Here is a 22186-nt window from a genome sequence, read left to right on the forward strand (position 1 = left end):
ACTATAATTTCAGCAACCAGGATGTTCCGCCTCGCGGAACCCTCATCGTCGAAATCGACGGAGTCCATTATAGTTTTTAATGTGAAAGTGTGTGAAAAGCAAAGACTATAGTTTTTGGTGTGAAAGTAGGTGACTGTTAAAATAGACTGTTTAAATGTGTAAAAATAGGCTGTTAAAATGTGTGAAATGAAAAGACTATAGTCTTTTGCGCAAAAGTGTGTAAAAATGCAAAGACTATAGTCTTTTGTATAAAAGCGTGTAAAAATGCAAAGACTATAGTCTCTTGTGTAAAAGTGTATATAAATGCAAAGATTATAATCTTTGCGTAAAAGTGTGTGAAAATGCAAAGACTACAGTCTTTTGCGTAAAAATGTGTGACAATGCATGAACTATCTTCTTTGGCATGAAAATGCTTGAACTATAGTCTTAAGCATAAAAATGTGTGAAAATGCAAAGGCTATAGTCTTTGGCATAAAATTGTGACAAAACACACACTTTCACGCCAAAGACTATAGTCTTTGCATTTTCACACACTTTCACACCAAAGACAATCGTCTTTGCATTTTTAAACACTTTCACACCGAAGAGTATAGTCTTTGCATTTTTACACACTTTTAGGAAAAAGATTATAGTCTTGGCATTTTAACACACTTTTACACCAAAACTATAGTCTTTGCATTTTTACACACTTTCACACAGAAAACAATAGTCTTTGCATTTTTAAACATTTTTAAGTTAAATACTATAGTCTTTGCACTTTTACACTTTTCTACAAAAAAGACTATAGCCTTTGCATTTTTACACACTTTTATGCAAAAGACTATAGTCTTTGCATTTTTACACTCTTTTACACAAAAGACTATAGTCTTTGATCTTTTTGCAAAAGACTATAGTCTTGCATTTTTAACTTTTATCAAAAGACGCAAAAGACTATAGCCTTTGCATTTTATATTACTTTTACGCAAAAGACTATAGTCTTTATTTTTACTCTTTACGCAAAAGACTATAGTCTTTGCATTTTACACTTTTACGCAAAGATTATAATCTTTACATTTATACACTTTTACACAAAAGACTATAGTCTTTGCATTTTAACATTTCTAAAGACTATAGATCTTTGCATTTTTATTTTGCTTTTATGCAAAAGACTATAGCTTTGCATTTTACCTTTTATGCAAAAGACTATAGTTTTACATTCCTACCATCTACCTCATAATATTTCATTCCATTCCATTCCTTTCTTTTCCTAAGACTATTAGGTCCTCAATCTTCCATTTTCCTAAAGACTATAGTCTTCATTTCCTTTTTTCCAAAAAGACTATCAGATCTTTTCCTTCACATTCCTTATATAGATCTTCCATTCTTCATTCTTCTTTTGCAAAAGACTAGATCTTTGCATTTTTACATTACGCACTAAGATCTTTGCATTTTATTTAACTAAAGACTATAGATCTTTGCATTTTACTTATAAAATAGACTATCAGATCTTCATATCCATTAAAAGACAGATCTTCATTTTACACCTTAGATCTAAGATCTTTCATTTCCTCCTAAAGATTCACATTTTACTTACAAAAGACTGTCTTTGATTTTACTTTATAAAAAGACTATCTTCTTTGTTACTTTTTGCATAAAGACTATAGTCTTTTCACGTTTACACTACGCAAAAGAGACTATATCTTGCATTTTACCCTTTACATAAAGACTATAGTCTTTGATTTCTACTTACGCTAAAGACTATAGTCTTTGCATTTTACACTTTACGACTATCAACATTCATTTTACTGACCTGGCTAAGACAGATCGAGATCTTTGCATTTTTACTTTATAAATAGACCTATCAGATCTTTCATTCTATTAAAAGTTCTTTGCTCAGAAAGACTATAGTCTTTGCATTTTCTTTTGCCATAAGACTATCTCTTTCACGTTTTCTTTAAAAGACTAAGATCTTCATTTTCTACTTTACGCAAAGACTATAGTCTTGCATTCTATACAAAGATTCTCAATCTTTACGTTATCTTTAAAAGACTATAAAATATCTTTATTATTACCTTTTAATACAAAGACTATGTAATCTTCATTTCTATCTTTTATAAAGACTATTTACCAGCTCTTTAGCTTTGTCGCAAATGACTAGTCTTTTAGATTTTACTGCATTTTAATGCAAAGACTATTATCTTTACGTTTACGCAAAAGACTATAGATCTTTGCGTTTTACTGCCTGGACTATAGATCTTGCGTTTTACACTTTTGCGCAAAGATCTAAGCTTTCGTTTTCTACTGATTGCAAAGATGAATCTTTGCATTTTACTGCCCATAAAGACTATAGATTTTGCAGTTCACTTTACAAAAGAGACTATAGTTTGCATTTTACACTTTTGCAATAAAGACTATAGCATTTTTACACTTTTATTCAAAGACTATAGTCTGCATTTATATCGCTTTCGCAAATAGACTACTTAGTCTTTGCAGTTTTTACTTTTACACAAAGACTATAGTCTTTGATTTTACACTTTTACTGAGACTATAGTCCTTTGCATTTTCTCTTTTATGCAAAGACTATAGTCTTTTGCGTAAAGATAATAAATCACAAAGACTAATCTTTATTTAAACTGTGTAAAAATACAAAGACTATTCTTTGCATTAAAGTGATATTCATCAAAGACAATATCTTTAGCATAAAAGTGTAACAAAGACTCTTCCTTTAAAGTGTTTAATACAAAAGACTATAGTCTTTATACATAAAAGAGTCTTTTGAGCAAAAAACAATAAAAAATGAATTATAATTATCTTTTAATAAAAGTGTCTCAACTAAAGGTATAATCTTGCGTAAAGGGTGTGTATACAAAAACTAGTCTTTTGCGTAAAACTCATCTAAAAGACTATAGTCTTTTAAATCTTTAATTAAAAAGCTTAAAATGCAAAGACTATAGTCTTTTGCGTAAAGATGATAATAAAAAATACAAAGACTATAGTCTTTGCGTAAAGATTGTAAAATCACAAAGACTATAGTCTTTGCATAAAGAGAAGAAAATCTAAAAGACTAGTCTTTTGTGCAAAAGTGTAAAATGCTAAGACAGTCTTCCGCAAAGATAAAAAATCTAAAGACTATATCTTAAATAAAAGAGTGTGATTAAAGACCATCTTTGCATAAACTGTGTAAAAATGTCAAAACAAAGACTATAGTCTTTTGCGTAAAGGTGAATAAGAAAGACTATAGTCTTTTTAAGGAGTGTAAAAATGCAAAGACAGTCTTTGCGTAAAAAGTAAAATGAAAAACTATAGTCTTTTGCGTAAAAGAAAATGCATCAGAAGAATCTCTTGCGTAAAAGTGTGTAAAATGCAAAGACTATAGTCTTTTGTACAAAGAAGATAATATGCAAAAAGACTATAGTCTTTGCGTAAAGTATAATGCAAAGACAATAGTCTTTTGCAAAAAGTAAAAATGCAAAGATAGTCTTCACAAAGACTATAGTCTTTTGCGTAAAAGTGTGTAAATGCAAAGACTATAGTCTTCGTAAAAGAGATAATAATGCAAAGACTATAGTCTTTTGCGTAAAGTGTAAAATGCAAAGACTATAGTCTTTGTGTAAAAGTGTGTAAATGCAAAGAGATATATCTTTTGTGTAAAAGTGTGTAAAACAAAGACAGTAGTCTTTTGCGCAAAGGGTATTAAAAATGCAAAACTATAGTCTTTGTTAAAAAAAAATGATAAAAATGCAAAGACTATAGTCTTTGCGTAAAAGTAATAAAAAGATAAATAGTCTTTAAAGTGGTAAAATGCAAAGACCTAGTCTTTTTGTAAAAGTGTGTAAAATGCAAAGACTATAGTCTTTTGCGTAAAGAGATAAAATGGCAAAGACTATAGTCTTTTGCATAAAAGTGTGTAAAATGCAAAGACTATAGTCTTTTGCGTAAAGTGTGTAAAATCACAAAGACTATATCTTTGCGTAAAATGCAAAGACTATAGTCTTTTGCGTAAAATAAAAATGAAAGAATAGATCTTTTGCGTAAAAGTTATGCATCAAAGACTATAGTCTTTTGCGCAAAGTAAAAAATGCAAAGACTATAGTCTTTGTATAAAGTGTAAATCAAAGACTATAGTCTTTTGCGTAAGTAAAATGCATAAAATCGAAAGATCTTTGCGTAAAAGCTAATGAAATCAAAGACTATAGTCTTTGCGTAAAAGTGTGAATGCAAAGACTATAGTCTTTGAGCGTAAATGAGATGTAGTCTTGCAAAGACATAGTCTTTTTCTTAAAGGGTGGTAAAAAAAAACTAAAGTCTTTGGTAAAGTGTAAATGAAGACTATAGTCTTTTGCGTAAAGAATGTAAAATGCAAAGATACAGTCTTTTGCGTAAAAGTGTAATCGCAAGACTATAGTCTTTTGCGTAAAGTGTAAAATGCAAAGACCTATAGTCTTTTTAAAAAACTTTTGCGTAAAAAAAAACAAAGTCTTTTGCGTAAAAGTGTAAAAGTGCAAAGACTATAGTCTTTTGCGTAAAAGTAAATAAAATAAAACTATAGTCTTTTGCATCAAAGTGTGTAAAAATGCAAAGACAATAGTCTTTTGTGTAAAAGTGTGTAAAAATGCAAAGACTTTTGTAAAAAGACAATTTTTGTATTAGAACCAAATACATGGTCAAGAGTAAGAAAATCAGCACATTGCGTAGTGTATATCTTACACTAGTTGTTTATTGTATCTATGGTTTGGCAGACGACAACTTTATAATTACAATCCCATCTTCGTCGTAGGGTAAAATGGCCGCCAAAGCTATAGAAATAGAAGCATCAAAAAGACGAAAATCGAGACGCATCAGAGCTGCGAATAACTTTTTGGCAAATATATCTCTGGATGGAAAATTTATAGGGAATATCACGCAAAAAGGAGATAAAGTCAAAGAGAAAACGCAATTATCTTTGGATAAAGAGGAAATTAAACTGATTTCAAATCAGGGTCTAGTTCAAAATCTTTCGCACTGTACTCGACCTAAACTTTTGAGCTCTTTCTCAACGACCGTGGCCATGATTGAAAACAAAACTAGTTTAGATATAGCTGCATCAGTATCCTCTTCTTCTTTGTTTCCCTACAACAGTTTAAAAGATACACGAGTTTACAAGCGTGCACATTCTGTAAAGGAAAATGTTGATCAAAATCATAAAAATATTATATGCGGACAAAATCTTGATAGATATGACGGGAATCTTTGTGGGAAAAGGTATTAGGTATTTTCTATTTATTTGTATCATTAGACAACCTAATTATCAACAATCTAAGCATCAGCAATAATCTAACCGTCAGCAACAATCTAACCATCAACAACAACAATCTAACCACCACCAAAAACCTAACCATTAACAACAACATTCTTACCCTCAGCAATAACCTAAGCATCAACATCATAGCCTTGACCAAACTGACATAAACAGGAAATTAAACTGATTTGAAGCCAACCTAGATTAGAGATTGAACACCAAATACTAAAATTTTGCTGATGCAGTACCTATTTTCTTCTTAGAATGATAATATGTTCTGGTCATTTTGTGCCCATTGTCATTTATTCAACCTTGAAATATTCTCAACATAAAGAGTACTTGGAGTCTAGTGAGAAGACAACTTATAAGTAAGTATGTATATATATGATTGACACTGAACTGGACACATTCAGAGAGAAGTCAATCAGCAGTTTCAAGTAATGATACAATGTTAAAAACAACATATAATATTTTGGAAATGCTGGCTAAAATGATATTTTTAGACTACAGAAGCCAACAGCAGAGCATGAGCAACGCTTTTGTGTTGAAAAAGGCATCGAAAATGGATCAAAAGACTGGGTATATAATTTTGGTTTTTTGACATGCAAATGACTTTCCTTTTATGGCAAGAATGTTTATGTTAAAAAATAGTTATGGCAAGGGTTCATGTACACAATCATTGATCACGGTGGAGTAAAAGGACTTAGTAAATACAAATGAATTGCAAATTATATATGTATTCACTGGCTTGCATATAAAATTATCACTACTTGCTTAGGAGCAACACATGGAATGCATAGGCTGGCAGATTACCTAAACAGAAATCATTTTGTTTTCCATCTAGCCAGTATCATATGGCCATTTATTGGCTCGTAACAAATGTAGCCATGCTTCAAGGAATTCTTCATCTCCTGGCAATTTATTACAAATTTCTTCAAGTCAATTGCCTTATGAAAAAAGAGATTTGTGTCTTACCACAGCAGGGTCAGGAACACCAAACAAGAAGCCAATTAAGCAAAGAGGTTGTGCTCGCTTAAATTGCCACCATGTATGGTTGGCATGTTGCACCAATGTTGGGATTTATTTGTGATTTTTTTTTAGAATATTTGGGGCATTCATTAGACTCCAGTGAGTATGATCCAGATATACTTGATGATCCTGAATTGCGATCTGGAAGATATCGAAAGGTTTTAAATCTTAGTTCATTTATGGTGAGTGTTTTGGTGAAGACTTTGTCAAGGCTGATGCACTCCGCATAGATATTGTATCTCTGTATTACATAAGGATGTTTCTTATGGAGATGATTTAAATAAAGATGTAGTCAATGGAGTTGTACATATATTTTGATTTTACAGGTGTCCATTATTGAATACGTAAAACCATCACAACTGAAGAAAGACTTGAACGAGCAATTCAAAGAGAAGTTTCCAAACCTGGACATAACATTGTCAAAATTAAGAAGGTGACATATCAAAAATAACCTCACATCATAGGCGGCCCAATAAATCACTTACCTAGCTAAAGTGTATAAACAAACGATAACTCTCCCCATTCCATTGTAACAGACCGTGCGCCGCAAACTTTGTATTGATTATATATATAGGAAGTTTATATTTGATGATTCTCCGTATAAAACATTGCTCGATGCCCGAGAGCAAAGCGTAAATATGTGAAGAGTGAGCAATCACGAAACAGGCTTGTCGGGATCAATCTTTAGTTTTGTGATTTTTTCTCAACACCACTACACAGATTTACGCTCTGCTCCCGGGCATTGAGCACTGTTTCATACGGAGAATCATCAAATATAAACTTCCTATATATATATATTGTATACATTACTGGTAAATATATACAATATATATATAATCAATTAATACAAAGTTTGCGGCGCACTGTCTGTTGCAATGAAATGGGGCGAGTTATCGTCAGTTATTGTTTGTTTATGCAATTTAGTTAGCTAAGTGATTTATTGGGCCGCCTATGCTTACATACATCATTTTTCTTATTTTTCCATTTCATTTTATTTTCAGTTTGAAGCAAGATATATCGAGATTAGCACTAGAGGTTACTTGGAGATTATGACATTCGTACCTGATATTCGCTAGCTCACACATTCCATCTTCTTCAGTGTTCTTTAGATCATTCTACAGTGGCATATACGATTGTCTACTTTGAAAAACTTGTGCTGCAGGTCGACCCTTTTTTAAATTGAAATTGCTTTCTCTTATGTAACACTTCGCCTGATGCCAAGATTTGCTGTTCTTTTTAGGGAAAAATTAGTAAAGTTAACAGAAAATTACTTGCAGGCGAGTCTCGCTGTCTTCATGACCATAATCGTGACTGTACTTTGCCCAACAACATTTTTGTATTTTAGGCTCTTGCCTACTGCTTGCTGCAAAATTTAACTGTGACCTAAAGAAGAATGCTGTAAAAATGATAATCGAAGTAAGAAATTTGTTTTTGGAAATGATCTCAGGCACAAACACAAAAAGAAAAATTTTCGTAATAAAGTTTTGGGATTAGTTCTATGTTTTACCTGCCCCATTGAGCGAGCATAGACGACGCTCGTATATATTGACAAATTTGTATACATCTTTGGATAAGAAAGAACTTAAACTTTCAAAAATATTATCACAGTCCCGCATTTGACTCATGAAAGTCGTGACTGATTTAATCAAATTGCTTGTGATTTAAATTCTGATGCATCTAAAGCAGCTTACTGTGAAAAATGTATTTATTTTTGTTTTTTTCAGAATATCTCGGACTTTTTTCGATTAAGCACAAAAGATCTTCTCCTGTATGAAATACAATCATTGATCAGCCTTGAATTCGACCTTCATCTCTCAGTTTCTCATGTTCTTCCGCATTTAAAACGTCTGGAATTTAAGAATGTGACTTTATCATGACGTCAAGTGATGACGTCAGAAGTTGTTCCTGGAAATGTACCATAAATGAGATGTACATATGACTGATGGTTAAAGTTTTACCACGTCATTATTGTCGCAGTTGTATAAAGTAGCAACTAGTTGACAAGAAAAATGTTTAAAGCAAAAGGTAACAGAGAAATCACAAGCCAACCTATCGAAATACACCTGCCAAGCTAGAAAGTAATTGAAAAACATTTTAAAAGAGATCGGGCGAATCTTTTTTATCTTGGACTTTCGTCTTTCGAAGTAGAGCGAACTTTGTTTATTTTTGAGATTAAATTTACAAGTTCAATATAAACGTCCTACTTTATCTTAATACTTTACACATTAAATACTAATCTTAACCGAATCGCATAGTTATAGACAAATTTGGTGCAAAATGTTCGTCATGTAAATTATACAGTTAATACCGTTGCTGTCTTGATACCAGTCCCCTGGCTTTTGGAAACATCTCTGTCTGCAAAGATTCACGGGAAGTACCTGTTTCGGGTCTTTTGTTTCTACTCCTAAAGAAAGAAGATAGTCGGTAAGTTTTGTCTTAAGAAAAGATGTGTTGAAAACAGGTCATATTACACCGTAGATGATGTAAAAAAGATACGCCGAGCGTGTAAAACGTCACGCCTGTGTCAAAAGTAGTAATTAGGTCTGTGTGTTATTCATCCAAAAGACAATCGTCAAAAGCTCTTGTAGAAAAGTGGTGAGAGTTCATTATATCATGAAATGCATTGTAACATAGATAAATATATATATATTCTATACGTATAAATATATATTATAAATATATATTGCATATGTAAGTATATATAAAATGTACCTTGTTTTTTGTTTATCCTGTCGTTTTGACTTCACATTGGGCTTGCTGAGAAGAACACTAAATGGAATAAAAAAGAAATGTGGTTCGTTTGTTTTGTAAAACTTTATTAACCAAGAAAGACTACAATGACACATATTATCATTAAACCAAGAAAGCCGAAGATGACACATATTAAACCAAGAAAGTTTAGAGGGACACATTGTCATTACTAAACCACGAAAGTCTGTAATGACACATATTCTCCATTTCTTATTTGCCACTAAAGTTTACGTGATGTAGCTTAAGACTGCTTTCGTTCCCCATTGTTCATTATTACCTAGCTACGATATAAAATGTGACATTCAATAATATCTACGTTGACATAAACTATATGAACTTTACTTTGCATCCAGTGTTATGTCCTCCTCATCTTGAAGAGCAGCATCCAACGCTGCTTGTACTCGTGGTGCTACAGCAGGACCCTCGTAATCCTTTGTTGTCCTGTTCGGCATGTCCAGTTCTATTTGAATAATGTTTTCTGCCTGAAAAAATGATTTCATTCATTAAAACCTCGCAGTAATGAAGAAATTGAAGGTAAAGTGAAATGGATTTAGTTTAACACTAACAAAGACACATTTTACATAAGTTAAATAATTTTTGTTTATCAATTGTCTATAGTTTGCCAAAAAGTAAATATAAACAATACTTTATGAAAAGCAGTATCATAAGTAGTTAAATGTTCTAGAAAAAAAAAATTCTGCCCAAATAAAACAAACAACTCCATAATACCTTGTAACGCGGATTCCCGCCAAGAGCGGCCGCAACACGAGCATACTCGGTTATAGGTCGACGATTTCCGATTGCAGAAACAGGACGCTTCGTCATAGTCTCTCTAGATCAGAAAAGGTAGAATGAAAAATGGACGTAGACAGATGTAGTTGTACTGAAGATGTAAGAGTTAAGACATTAAAGAATTTACAGTAGAAACTACTTAGTCAAAAATTACGTATAGGCACAAGTAACCAAGCTTTTGCACATTTTTACAAACTTACTTTTTATTTTCTGTGATGGGTTTTAATTTCCATTCGCTATTTTCTTCATCGTAAACGCATCTGTTTATGACTTTAGTTCTTTCTTCTGGCGGTATGAAATTTTCGATCAATAGCAATCTTATAAAGAAATATGAATAACAGCTTACGTACATCTATGAGAACTATCAACAGAAACAATTTTGCTCAAATATTGTACATTCTGAGTTTTTAAGCGACACTTTATCTCCGAGTAAACTAAGATGGACAAAGCAATGATCTCGTTAACTTTTCTTGACTGTGTGATACATTTTTGACACGTGACGCCTCTTGAATTGCCCCAACCATCATGCTTAAATACTCTCCTCCTCTCCAAAGGCGGCGGAAAATCGATTATTAAAGGGGGGGCTGTTATTCATATATGCATCTTTTACTTCATTAGTTTCTATTGAAATGAATTGTGTTTATGGATTATAACATATGAATGTATCAATATAGCACCCCCTTCCAATTATCAATGTTCCGCCGCCACTGCAATAGCCCTCCTCACTCTAGAAGATAATGTGCTTCCTTGACATGAAGTTTTGATCTTACTTGAATTTCAAATCGCGCATTAGATCTTCTTGGTTTTTTTCTAGTTGTTGACGTTGACTGATGTATTCTTCTTGCAGATCGGTGATTTCTGCTTTCACTTGTTGTAACTTGCTGTAAATCTAAACGATGTATAAAACTTTTGTCATGATGCTGTTCTCTTACGTATATTATAATTTTAAAAACAGACTTGACTCCTGTTGGCAAACATTGTGCGACAGCAGTTCTGCATTATCACAAAAACTAAAATATACTTTGATAAAGTATGCTGACACCGTTTAAAATGAAACACTAAGAAGGAAAACTCAAGACTGTCTTTTCACAAATACACACAGGCTCTCAATTTCATACTTAATTTCAATCGAAACTGAATAAAACTGTCGCAAAATGATGTACAACCAAATTTATAAACATCACATGACGAGGCTGAAACCGTGAAATTCTAAAAAACCAATGACGACGTCCTATGACATTCAAGATGTTCACAACCATATCGCTAAAACGACTTGCTAGGTAACTGACAACTCACAAGTATTAAAAGTCATTATCACCATTTGAATGTGGCCTATATGTTTTGAAAAGACTTACACACACAGTCATACCGTGCTGGAACGTGACAACAGTGTTCTTAATAAATTATCGATTTTCAAATATAGAAGAGGAGCTCACCCCCGAACTTAAAGGAGGAGGCTACACTCTCCCTCATATTTTTACAGTGTTGCCGTCACGCCTCGAACGGAAAAAAACGAATCATTACGTTATGTCTTTGTGTCAAAACGCCGATACCTTTTTCAATTTTTTCGTCTTAATATCAACTTCTTCCTGAAGTGTAGAATGCGTCTCTTTCATTTGATATGACTCCCCATCTTTTTCCTCGAGCTTTTGAATCATCTCGCGTTCCCGAGCCTTAAAAGATATTACCAACAGGCGCGCGTAAGAAGAAAATAATGAAATACAACATTTATTAGCATGCAAATGTATATGTACACCATGAATTAAATCACAGTTGTAAGTGTTCGCAACACATTTACTTGTGGTACTTAAAAATGAATTACATGTGAAATATGAGCATGAAGCCTTTTTAGGCAACAACAATCAAGGACTTCCTACCTTCTGTTCGGCCAATTCCTTTCGCCTGAGTTCCAAAGCTCGTTCCTGTTCGCTGGTCTTGTCAACTATACTTTTGCCGCCAACTAATAACTTACTCTCCATCATCTTAAAATAATTTTGAAAATGAATGCGAGTTCTTCAGATGATGTTACCATAGAAATGATTTACTTGACAAGCAAAGTGTACTTTTGAAATGTAGAACCAAGTACACAGGAAAAATAGCGAAGTGTTCTTACTTTGATTTTGGCATTAAGCGCTTCCTGTTCCTTCTGTCGTTTCTTAAGCTGCTGTGACTTCGTTTGTATTTTATTCATTAACTTTTCCTTCTCCTATTGGATTCAATAAATAATAAATTTCATGAAAAATCACCATTTTGCCAAACTGAAAAGTAAAACCGGCAACCTGTTGCATGCGGTATTTCATGAATATTGACACTGCAAACTGAATGGTTTAAACCCTGGAGTGCCCTTAAATTTTTTATTAATGTACATTGTCCAGGTTAGTAGACTCCTTAGGAGGGTTGGTGTTGTCAAACGTTTCAACAACCTTAGCGGTAGTCTTTACTTTACTTTAAAGATGACTACCTCTAAGGTTTTTGAAACGTCAGTCAACATCAACACCAATACTCCTTCGCAGGACTACACTAACCTGGACGATCTACATTTACAAACATGTATTGACACTACGAAGAGCAAAGGACAGAATATGACACCACAAGACTTGTTCAATGTTGTCAGTATTTCTTAAACTTTCTATCATTTAAATTATAAATACGTACCTCAGCCATCATACTTTGATTCTCCAGCAAGGCTTTCTTCTCCATCTCAAGTTCACTCTGAGCCTTTTGAATTAAATCTTCATCATCAGCAGCATCATCTACAGCATCGCCATTCTCTCCAATACTACGATCTACCATTAAAAAAGACACGAGTTAGTCCAAAAATACACGTAAATTAATATGGAAGTGAGATTATACGTAACTTAACTATTTTAATAAAAAAAATGAGAGCAAAATAAACAATGAATTTCTTTGACATTTACTGTACAATAATTATTGAATGCAAAATCAAGTGAATGAAAACATGATTGTGTAGTTTTTACAATACAAATACTTAAGATGAGTAAAGAAAACTAAGATTTGATTCAGGGTGGGAGACTGGGGTGACCTTAGTGACCAAACTATATGCTTAAACTCACTTGATTTTCTGCTTTTTTCTCGACCAGTTTTTCCTCTTTTTTGTAGCTCGTTTTTCAATCTGAATCAAGGCAACAAAACAGCGTATGTAAGACTGAAAAGAAGTTGCAAAAAAATACCCAATACTAGCAAAAAGAAACTTTACTATACGGCACTGCTTGACAAGAAATGGCAATAAATCAACTAATTAAAAATCAGCCAGTATATTCTCACCTCGCAATTTCTTCCTGAAATTCACGAAGTAAAGCATCCTTTGGATCTTCATTAATCTTCGGTTTGTTTTTGATATTCTTTGCGCGGTTTGCGTATCTGAAATGGATGTCAAAGTTTGTGGAAATCAAGGGAAAGTAGTGAAAAAGATGTTTTCTTGAGACATATATGATTATGATGAAATAGATACTCCACAAAATGTTGATGTTTGAAAACTGGAGAACAATATTGAAAAATGTTGAAAATGTTGAACAATGTTGAACACTGGAGAACAGTGTTGAACAATGTTGAACACTGGAGAACAGTGTTGAACAATGTTGAACACTGGAGAACAATGTTGAGCAATGTTGAAAACTGGAGAGTAATGTTGAACAATGTTGAATATTGTTAAAAATGTTGACACTGGAGAACAATGTTGAACAATGTTGAATATTATATGAAAGAATGTTTTATGCAGTGCGGTGTTTGAAATTAAATGTAGATATGATCTTCGCACTTTGCTGGACAATTTAAGCAATTGTCTCGTGAACCTCAAAAATTCAGGTGACTCAACGGGATTCGAACCCATGAACCGCAGAGGTCCAGCAAAGTGCGAAGATCATATCTACATTTAATGTTGAATATTGTTGAAAATGTTGACCCTGGAGAACAATGTTGAACAATGTTGAACACTAGAGAGTAATGTTGAACAATGTCAAACACTAGAGAGTAATGTTGTACAATGTTAAACACTAGAGAGTAATGTTGAACAATGTCAAACACTAGAGAGTAATGTTGTACAATGTTAAACACGAGAGAAGAATGTTGAACAATATGAAACACTAGAGAGTAATGTTGTACAATGTTAAACACTAGAGAGTAATGTTGTACAATGTTAAACACTAGAGAGTAATGTTGTACAATGTTAAACACGAGAGAAGAATGTTGTACAATGTTAAACACGAGAGAAGAATGTTGAACAATATGAAACACTAGAGAGTAATGTTGTACAATGTTAAACACTAGAGAGTAATGTTGAACAATGTCAAACACGAGAGAGTAATGTTGTACAATGTTAAACACGAGAGAAGAATGTTGAACAATATGAAACACTAGAGAGTAATGTTGAACAATGTTAAACACTAGAGAGTAATGTTGAACAATGTCAAACACGAGAGAGTAATGTTGAACAATATGAAACACTAGAGAGTAATGTTGAACAATGTGAAACACTAGAGAGTAATGTTGAACAATGTCAAACACTAGAGAGTAATGTTGTACAATGTTAAACACTAGAGAGTAATGTTGTACAATGTTAAACACTAGAGAGTAATGTTGAACAATATGAAACACTAGAGAGTAATGTTGAACAATGTTAAACACTAGAGAGTAATGTTGAACAATGTCAAACACGAGAGAGTAATGTTGAACAATATGAAACACTAGAGAGTAATGTTGTACAATGTTAAACACTAGAGAGTAATGTTGAACAATGTCAAACACGAGAGAGTAATGTTGAACAATATGAAACACTAGAGAGTAATGTTGAACAATGTGAAACACTAGAGAGTAATGTTGAACAATGTCAAACACTAGAGAGTAATGTTGTACAATGTTAAACACTAGAGAGTAATGTTGTACAATGTTAAACACTAGAGAGTAATGTTGAACAATATGAAACACTAGAGAGTAATGTTGAACAATGTCAAACACGAGAGAGTAATGTTGAACAATATGAAACACTAGAGAGTAATGTTGAACAATGTGAAACACTAGAGAGTAATGTTGAACAATGTCAAACACTAGAGAGTAATGTTGTACAATGTTAAACACTAGAGAGTAATGTTGAACAATGTTAAACACTAGAGAGTAATGTTGAACAATATGAAACACGAGAGAGTAATGTTGAACAATATGAAACACTAGAGAGTAATGTTGAACAATGTGAAACACTAGAGAGTAATGTTGTACAATGTTAAACACTAGAGAGTAATGTTGTACAATGTTAAACACTAGAGTAATGTTGAACAATATGAAACACTAGAGTAATGTTGAACAATGTCAAACACGAGAGAGTAATGTTGAACAATATGAAACACTAGAGAGTAATGTTGAACAATGTGAAACACTAGAGAGTAATGTTGAACAATGTCAAACACTAGAGAGTAATGTTGTACAATGTTAAACACTAGAGAGTAATGTTGAACAATATGAAACACGAGAGAGTAATGTTGAACAATATGAAACACTAGAGAGTAATGTTGAACAATGTGAAACACTAGAGAGTAATGTTGAACAATGTCAAACACTAGAGAGTAATGTTGTACAATGTTAAACACGAGAGAAGAATGTTGAACAATGTTAAACACTAGAGAGTAATGTTGAACAATGTCAAACACTAGAGAGTAATGTTGTACAATGTTAAACACGAGAGAAGAATGTTGAACAATGTGAAACACTGCGTAGAATGTTGAAAAGTGGAGAACAATGTTAAACAATATTGAACGATGTCTAAAACGGGACAGTTAATTAGTAACGGGATAGTTAATTAGTAACGGGATAATTAATTAGTAACAGGATAATTACTAACTTGATAATAATTACACATACGTACCTCAACGTGGTGAGAGTTTCTTCATAATTATAGCTTGCAGGACCCTAATGTGCATAAAACATATGGAAAACGTTCCGTTTACGCATTAAAAATAACAGCAAATGTACATTTTCATCATCTAACCATGTTAGCAACCATTACTGTTTTTGCATTGCCACCAAGAGAATCTACATAAACATTAGTTAAACGTCGACAAATTTACATAAAAACAACGTCTTCCACAAGATTACGAGGTATATCACAAAGGATTGAAAACGAGGAGATTGACTTTCTTTTCCATACCTTGCAAAAGTCTAGTAAGTTTTGAGTCACGGTAAGGAATGTGGGTACTTTTTCCATCAACAAGAGCAGAAATGACGTTTCCCAGAGCAGAGAGAGATAAATTGATTTTAGTCGCTTCCTTTAGTCGTTCTCCCTGCAAGTGTGAAAGACATTTTAGGAAAGGTCATCATTATTCATGTCGATAATAAACGTGTTTCATTTAAAATGTCGTAAAGACATTTAACTTTAATTGGAGAATTTGCTATTTCCTGTGTGGAAGGTCAAAAATTGAATTATATAACATGGCAAAGGCATCGGTTGAAGTCCAAGACGTGTTCTCAAAAAAAAAATAAACAAAAACAAAAACAAAAAAATGAATTACATAACTTGACGAAGGTGCTGGTTGAAACCACGTAAACTAAAAGCTTCTGAAAATGGCCTCATACCAAAAGGTGTTCTCAAAAACAAACAAACAAAAACAAACAAAAAAAGCAACAAACAAAAACAACAAGCAGGCAGACTAGTCAAGAACTGCATGTAAGAACAACAACAAATCTTTGACTTTCCACTAACAACATACTCTCATTGAAGAGCATCGGTAATTTTACTGATATACGTACAGCAGCGCCAGTCTTTGCCTGACGTTCACTACCAGCTAAGTCGACCAAATTTAGTTTTCCAACACGAATATGTCCTTCACCATCTGGGCCAACCTTACATGAAGTGAATAGCAAAAGCGAATTATTTCAAAAAAAAAAAAAAAAAAACAGAACAAGAATATCAACAACCAGGACAAGCAGACAATTTTGAATAAAACAAAATAAAAGAGATTCCGAAAACAGACATCTCGTTTTCTTGATATTCAAGATGATACAAGAGTTTTAGACAACAGATGGTGTAATATTTCGTCTTTATTCCAAAGACATCGTCAGACTGGAATAAAGACGAAATATTACACAATCTGTTGTCAAAAACTCTTGTATCATCTTGAATATCAAGAAAACGAGATGTCTGTTTTCGGGATCTCTTTAATTTTGTCTTATTTAGAATATCAACAAACAACAGACTATCATAAGGGACAAGACAGGACTATGGCTAACAAGGAGCTGAAGCAAGATAGTACAGACTTCAGGCGGAAGTAGAAGACTAAGAAAGATAACACAAAAAAATAAACCAACTTCAGAGAATAAAGAGAGTGAAATAGGCAAAAAGAATAATATCACAAAACAAAAAAAAGAAGATTACCATAACAAGAAGAACATTGACAGACGTCAGCGGAGGAGAAAGATTATAAAAAAATAACACTAAGATGGACAGGAGATACGTAAAGACATATGGAAGAACATTAGGATGGATGGGACGATAAAACAAAACAGAAGATCACGAGAAGAAAGATGAAGATACGTTAAGAACAAGATGAAGAAGAGATCAGAATATTAAGAAAAAGAAGAGAAAAAAGACAAAGGAACAGCATAAGATTGAGATCAACAAAAACGAAAAGAAAGACAAGACACCTTTTAATGCATACGTACTTCGCTACATTCAATTGTAATAATAAAAATGGCGTGGGAACGCGACGAGTGTTCGTTCATATTCGTAGCACTATAAATATAAACGTGAATGTACATAAAAATGGCGTGGGAACGCGACGAGTGTTCGTTCATATTCGTAGCACTATAAATATAAACGTGAATATACATAAAAATGGCGTGGGAACGCGACGAGTGTTCGTTCATATTCGTAGCACTATAAATATAAACGTGAATGTACATAAAAATGGCGTGGGAACGCGACGAGTGTTCGTTCATATTCGTAGCACTATAAATATAAACGTGAATATACATAAAAATGGCGTGGGAACGCGACGAGTGTTCGTTCATATTCGTAGCACTATAAATATAAACGTGACTATACATAAAAATGGCGTGGGAACGCGACGAGTGTTCGTTCATATTCGTAGCACTATAAATATAAACGTGAATATACATAAAAATGGCGTGGGAACGCGACGAGTGTTCGTTCATATTCGTAGCACTATAAATATAAACGTGACTATACATAAAATGGCGTGGGAACGCGACGAGTGTTCGTTCATATTCGTAGCACTATAAATATAAACGTGAATATACATAAAAATGGCGTGGGAACGCGACGAGTGTTCGTTCATATTCGTAGCACTATAAATATAAACTTCAATATACATAAAAATGGCGTGGGAACGCGACGAGTGTTCGTTCATATTCGTAGCACTATAAATATAAACGTGAATATACATAAAAATAGCGTGGGAACGCGACGAGTGTTCGTTCATATTCGTAGCACTATAAATATAAACTTCAATATACATAAAATGGCGTGGGAACGCGACGAGTGTTCGTTCATATTCGTAGCACTATAAATATAAACGTCAATATACATAAAATGGCGTGGGAACGCGACGAGTGTTCGTTCATATTCGTAGCACTATAAATATAAACTTCAATATACATAAAAATGGCGTGGGAACGCGACGAGTGTTCGTTCATATTCGTAGCACTATAAATATAAACTTCAATATACATAAAAATGGCGTGGGAACGCGACGAGTGTTCGTTCATATTCGTAGCACTATAAATATAAACTTCAATATACATAAAAATGGCGTGGGAACGCGACGAGTGTTCGTTCATATTCGTAGCACTATAAATATAAACTTCAATATACATAAAATGGCGTGGGAACGCGACGAGTGTTCGTTCATATTCGTAGCACTATAAATATAAACTTCAATATACATAAAAATGGCGTGGGAACGCGACGAGTGTTCGTTCATATTTGTAGCACTATAAATATAAACGTGAATATACATAAAAATGGCGTGGGAACGCGACGAGTGTTCGTTCATATTGGTAGCACTATAAATATAAACGTGAATATACATAAAAATGGCGTGGGAACGCGACGAGTGTTCGTTCATATTCGTAGCACTATAAATATAAACGTGAATATACATAATAAGAGCAAAGTCTAGGCAAAAATATGAAGAATAAAAGTAAAAACTCATCAAAAGAAACATTTTTTCATAAACAACGGTAAGGCAACTTACCCCACGGCTCTGTTTTGATTACCGACATTCATGACATGTTCAATTTCCTTCACACTTTTACATACAAACGACTGGAGGTCCTTTCACAGTAAAAAGAATGCTTCAAACATTAGCGCTGTTTGAAAAAATAACTACAAACTACAATCTTTAACGCGCGAGTTTAACCCGACACGCGTGTCTTGGGGTCAAATTGAGCTTTATGCAGACAGACATGTTTATATTGCGCCTTGAAGTGGTATTCACTTACGTACCTTAACATATATACCAGTATCAGGCCGTTCCTTTAACTCCAGTCTTCTTTTCTGATCTTTGGCTAGCAAGTCACGTATTTCCTCCTGTGTAAACACATAAAATACAAGTTAATATACTTAATATACGTAGGTACATACGTAGATACATACGTAGATACATACGTAGATACATACGTAGGTACATACGTAGATACATACGTAGATAATACGTAGATACATACGTAGATACATACGTAGGTACATACGTAGATACATACGTACAAAGTACAGGAAGTCCAAAACAACTTTACAACATAATTTTTGATAACTTTGTTCATGATAAAATTCGTTGAACATTTCTGTAATAAGGATGAAATTATCACACCTGATATATTTCAAGGTAAGATGCTCGAACAAGATACTGTTGGTCATGAGTTCTGGCAATGTGTTTAAATATATGATCAAATGAGTTGGGAATGACACCTTGAAGTTCAGGATCTGATCTGACACCTCAAATGAAACAAAAACAAGATACATACTTGTTTAGCCATCGAACATTGTGAAAGACAAATGTCCAATGTTAATGATTGCATACCTTCCATTGTGTACGTCTTTCCTGTTCCTGTTTGACCATACGCAAATATTGTACCTGTATAATTATGAACATACAAGTACACGTGTGCTAAAAAGGCCTCATAAATGAATGTAACATATGATCAAAATAAGTACATTTTCTAACCATTATATCCTCCTAAAACTGATTCCACCAATCCTCTAAAGCTTTCATCATAGAGATCACGTTGAACAGAGCTAAATGTTAGAAATGCAAATAAATCAATGTCTTTTGACTCATGAGATAAATAAAAAGAAATAAAAGATGTTTACTGAGTTTGCACAATATTTTAAAACTTAATAGCAGATGTCAAAAACATCATCAAATGACAATTAGTTATTTTCATGTGCATTTACTACGTACAGTACCGACCTCGAGTAACATAACTTGACTCGCGAGTATCGAATGGCGAGTGACTTGCGATGCAGTTGCATGTGAGAGGTTTGCGAGTGGATAAAATATTTCGCTGTTTGCAAGTAAATCGAAATAACTCGGAAAAATTTCTTTCTCCGCAACTGCATCGCGAGTCACTCACCCACTCGCCATTCGATACTCGCGAGTCAAGTTATGTTACTCGAGGTCGGTACTGTACATGTTACAAATTGAATTTGCACTCAAATCAAACAACAAACAGCAGTTATAAGTTATGAATGCACTTTGCTATGTGTTGATTCATGAAAAGGCCACTTCAGCAAACAATTCTCTGTTGACAAAGACTTCCTCAAAGCAACATTTCTTATTGTCCATAGTTGGAATTTGTAGGGGGAGGCAAAACAAGCACAATTTTTCAGGGTGCATTAAAAATATCAAACACCAAATCCAAAAAAAGTAAATTTAGTCTGATACATAATTCTCACACTAATTGTTCAACATGCAACTATACTGCATAATTGCCAAGCAACTTTGCACAATAAAAACAGATGCCAATACATTTTGAACTCACTTCCAATCATAAACTGCATCAAATGTGAATTCCTTTGGCGGTTCACCTTGTTTGGCTAGATTCTTTAACAACACATGACCACGTTTGATGTCTAGTTCAACAACCCTAAAATGGTAACCATTTTTTAATTTGCTTACTATAGGATGATCGAAGAATGTCCACTGTCATTTGTAGTTAATTATACCTTTCAAACCCTTCAGAAACTTCCTTCTGGTTCATGGGGCGACATCTTATGATGACCTTTACACTCTCTCCTGTCTTCTTCTTCAACTGAATAGTTCACAGCAATATTTAGTGATTTTGATTATTTTTCATAATATATTACATGACACGGGAGTTAACACATCACCATACTAGAAAGTTTGTTTGTTTTTCACTTTTACACTGTTACTATTCAAACTTAGGTTCTTCTTTGGTATTGGTAAGATAAAACTTTATCATACATTGACTTCCAAGCAAAAATAGTTTAAATTGTTATCATGGTTTCCATTCTTAAATTGTAAACACAGTTTACGTGGTGTAAAAAAATATAGAACACTTGAGTAACTCTACAGTCTTTACTTACCATTTTGATTTACAGCATGCTGAACCATATCAAAATTAAAAGTCCGACTTTTTAATTTCAATGTATATTGTTGCTTTTATAAAGTAGTTTCGAAAATACCATTTCCCTAGTCCTAAGAGACTTTCAACGCCGATAAAAATTATTTCCTTTAAAATGAAAAATTTAACTTAAACCGCCATCTTTGTTACCAATGAGCATGCGCTGTTATGAATGACAACATGTGTTAATAACAAGTATCTCCATGGTAACACCACTGACATGGTAACATTAAAATTAGATCAACGGGAGAAGATAATATTTGAACCATACATACACATATATATTTACAACGCATGAAATAAGTAAACGGAAATAAGCAATAGAAATAAAATAGTGTGATATTTAGCGGGAGAAGATAAAAATTACTTTATTATTTAAAAAGATCAGACAGCTTATTGATAAAGTAGATCTTTTGTGATGATTTTCATGCAACACATGCGCAATACGAACAACGAATCGTCGCAGATGAGGATCCAGATGAGCGGTGCAGGGAGTGTGCCCTCCCTCCCTGAACTAAGATAATTTAATACATGTTTGTAGATGTAGATCGTCCAGGTTGGTATAGTCCTGTGAAGGACTGTTTTTGTTGTTGTTGACTGACGTTTCGACAACCTTAGGGGTAGTCATCTTCAGAGTCAAAAAAGGTAGTCATCTTCAGAGTCAAAAAAGGTAGTCATCTTCAGAGTCAAAAAAGGTAGTCATCTTCAGAGTCATTTTTTGACTCTGTCAAAACGTCAGTCAACAAC

At 33.4% G+C, this 22186-nt stretch overlaps 2 protein-coding genes and 1 long non-coding RNA gene across 4 annotated transcripts; 1 reads left to right on the forward strand and 2 right to left on the reverse strand.

Annotated features, from left to right (window-relative positions):
- Nucleotides 1-4666: 4666 nt before the first annotated feature.
- On the reverse strand, nt 4667-7803 carry LOC124450902. Its single transcript, XR_006950257.1, has 3 exons — nt 7349-7803; nt 6233-6427; nt 4667-5088 (listed from the first exon to the last, which is right to left on the reverse strand). It is a non-coding gene; the product is annotated as an uncharacterized LOC124450902 (long non-coding RNA).
- LOC124450901 (CDK5 and ABL1 enzyme substrate 2-like) lies at nt 4763-8476 on the forward strand. Of its 2 annotated transcripts, none has more exons than XM_047001555.1 (11): nt 4763-5220; nt 5521-5625; nt 5761-5836; nt 6102-6279; nt 6359-6468; nt 6613-6719; nt 7288-7321; nt 7386-7448; nt 7527-7563; nt 7632-7702; nt 8011-8476. In XM_047001555.1, exons 1-11 carry the CDS (start codon nt 4763-4765, stop codon nt 8161-8163), a joined length of 1392 nt encoding a protein of 463 aa, XP_046857511.1. In that variant the 3' UTR covers nt 8164-8476. The 2 variants fall into 2 exon arrangements, with proteins under 2 accessions (XP_046857511.1, XP_046857512.1); XM_047001556.1 differs by having other exon boundaries at nt 6380-6468.
- Nucleotides 8477-8541: 65 nt separating this feature from the next.
- On the reverse strand, nt 8542-21647 carry LOC124450900 (kinesin-II 95 kDa subunit-like). Its single transcript, XM_047001554.1, has 25 exons — nt 21402-21647; nt 21021-21106; nt 20837-20941; nt 20020-20090; nt 19876-19929; nt 19666-19790; nt 19302-19385; nt 19051-19130; nt 17498-17567; nt 16586-16678; nt 15987-16119; nt 15828-15871; nt 15705-15748; nt 13115-13210; nt 12904-12962; nt 12485-12615; nt 11943-12035; nt 11707-11811; nt 11383-11502; nt 10600-10718; nt 10030-10146; nt 9767-9869; nt 9380-9519; nt 8999-9055; nt 8542-8690 (listed from the first exon to the last, which is right to left on the reverse strand). Exons 1-25 carry the CDS (start codon nt 21402-21404, stop codon nt 8588-8590), a joined length of 2235 nt encoding a protein of 744 aa, XP_046857510.1. The 5' UTR covers nt 21405-21647; the 3' UTR covers nt 8542-8587.
- Nucleotides 21648-22186: the final 539 nt, after the last annotated feature.

This window comes from Xenia sp. Carnegie-2017, unplaced genomic scaffold (assembly GCF_021976095.1).
Source record: "Xenia sp. Carnegie-2017 unplaced genomic scaffold, XeniaSp_v1 HiC_scaffold_24, whole genome shotgun sequence".
NCBI classification, from domain to species: domain Eukaryota; kingdom Metazoa; phylum Cnidaria; class Anthozoa; order Malacalcyonacea; family Xeniidae; genus Xenia; species Xenia sp. Carnegie-2017.

Coding starts and splice junctions, on each gene's coding strand:
- LOC124450901 (XM_047001555.1), top strand. CDS start 4,763: ATGGCCGCCAAAGCTATAGAAATAGAAGCATCAAAAAGACGAAAATCG. Junction 7,449..7,526: donor TTGAAAAACTTGTGCTGCAG/GTCGACCCTTTT, acceptor TGTTCTTTTTAG/GGAAAAATTAGTAAAGTTAA. Junction 7,703..8,010: donor CTGTAAAAATGATAATCGAA/GTAAGAAATTTG, acceptor TGTTTTTTTCAG/AATATCTCGGACTTTTTTCG.
- LOC124450900 (XM_047001554.1), bottom strand. Junction 19,930..20,019: donor AGTTTTAGGAGGATATAATG/GTTAGAAAATGT, acceptor ATAATTATACAG/GTACAATATTTGCGTATGGT. Junction 13,211..15,704: donor GAAACTCTCACCACGTTGAG/GTACGTATGTGT, acceptor CATCCATTTCAG/ATACGCAAACCGCGCAAAGA.